The sequence below is a fragment of the Rhagoletis pomonella genome, unplaced genomic scaffold (genome assembly GCF_013731165.1).
Source record: "Rhagoletis pomonella isolate Grant_MI unplaced genomic scaffold, Rhpom_1.0 Rhpom_scaffold_00008, whole genome shotgun sequence".
In the NCBI taxonomy this organism is placed as follows: Eukaryota; Metazoa; Arthropoda; class Insecta; order Diptera; family Tephritidae; genus Rhagoletis; species Rhagoletis pomonella.
In genome coordinates, this window is record NW_023458562.1 from 10,678,404 (window position 1) to 10,679,576 (window position 1,173).

Genomic DNA, 1,173 nt, shown 5'->3' on the forward strand with positions numbered 1-1,173 from the left:
AGAAAATTCCGAGAACTCCAAAAATTAGCACTGTTACAAGTTGCAGGGCATTACCGAATGTACCGAATTTTTGCAGTTTGGAAACGCGCAAGAATTTTCTTTTAATATTTTGATCCAACTACACTAACTTAAATTTTTTTTTTTCCTCTTTTAAAAAAAAAATAAAAATTTTCCCACTAGTGAATCTGGGAGCATGATTTTAGTTAAATGTCACAAACTGGTAAAGAGTCAAGTGGTCGGCAATAACAACGAATGTCAATAAATGAAACTACCTGCTATTTTTATATCATGGGGTTAGACATATAACAAAACTGTATTCCATTAGAATTGTTCCTTTCTCTAACTGTTTTTATTTCAGCTATAGCTGCTCTGGTCTGTTCTTAAGTGGGACTGCCACCGCAACAACAACAACGGCGGCCACATAAGCAGCCGCTATAACAGCGGCACAGCGAGGCAAAAATAGTCACCAACAACCTCCTCAGTAGCGGCTACAACGCGCGCAAGCAACAACAACCGCCACAGCAGCGGTCAGCACAGGAGCGACAACAACGCCGCCATAGCAGCGGCTATTGCGACGACGCGCGATAGCAACAACAACGCGCGACTACAGCACCAACAACCGCCACAGCCGCGGGTACAACACGCGCGACGACGGAAATACAACACGCGCTACTATAGCAACAACAACGCGCGACTACAGCAGCCACAGCCGCGGGTACAACATGCACGACGACGGAAATACAACACGCGCTACTATAGCAACAACAACGCGCGACTACAGCAGCAACAACCGCCACAGCCGCGGGTGCAATACGCGCGACGAAGGAAATAAAACACGCGCTACTACAGCAACAACAACGCGCGACTACAACAACAACCGCCTCAGTAGCGGCTACAACGCGGTCAAGCAACAACAACCGCCACAGCAGCGGTCACCACAGGAGCGACAACAACGCCGCCATAGCAGCGGCTATTGTAACGACGTCATCGACGCGCGATAACAACAACAACGCGCGACTACAGCAGCAACAACCGCCACAGCCGCGGGTGCAATACGCGCGACGACGGAAATACAACACGCGCTACTATAGCAACAACAACGCGCGACTACAGCAACAACAACCGCCACAGCGCGGGTGCAACGCGAGACAACAACAATAACAATCACTCCAG

At 49.0% G+C, this 1,173-nt stretch overlaps 1 protein-coding gene across 1 annotated transcript in view; it reads left to right on the forward strand.

The window, feature by feature from the left end:
* LOC118745069 (GATA zinc finger domain-containing protein 7-like) overlaps window positions 1-1,173 on the forward strand; it is a 3,161-nt gene that overhangs the window by 841 nt on the left and 1,147 nt on the right. The window contains exons 3-4 of the mRNA XM_036478605.1: window positions 486-715; window positions 760-1,143. Coding sequence (XP_036334498.1) covers window positions 486-715; window positions 760-1,143 — 614 coding nt within the window. The remainder of the gene's footprint in view (window positions 1-485; window positions 716-759; window positions 1,144-1,173) is intronic.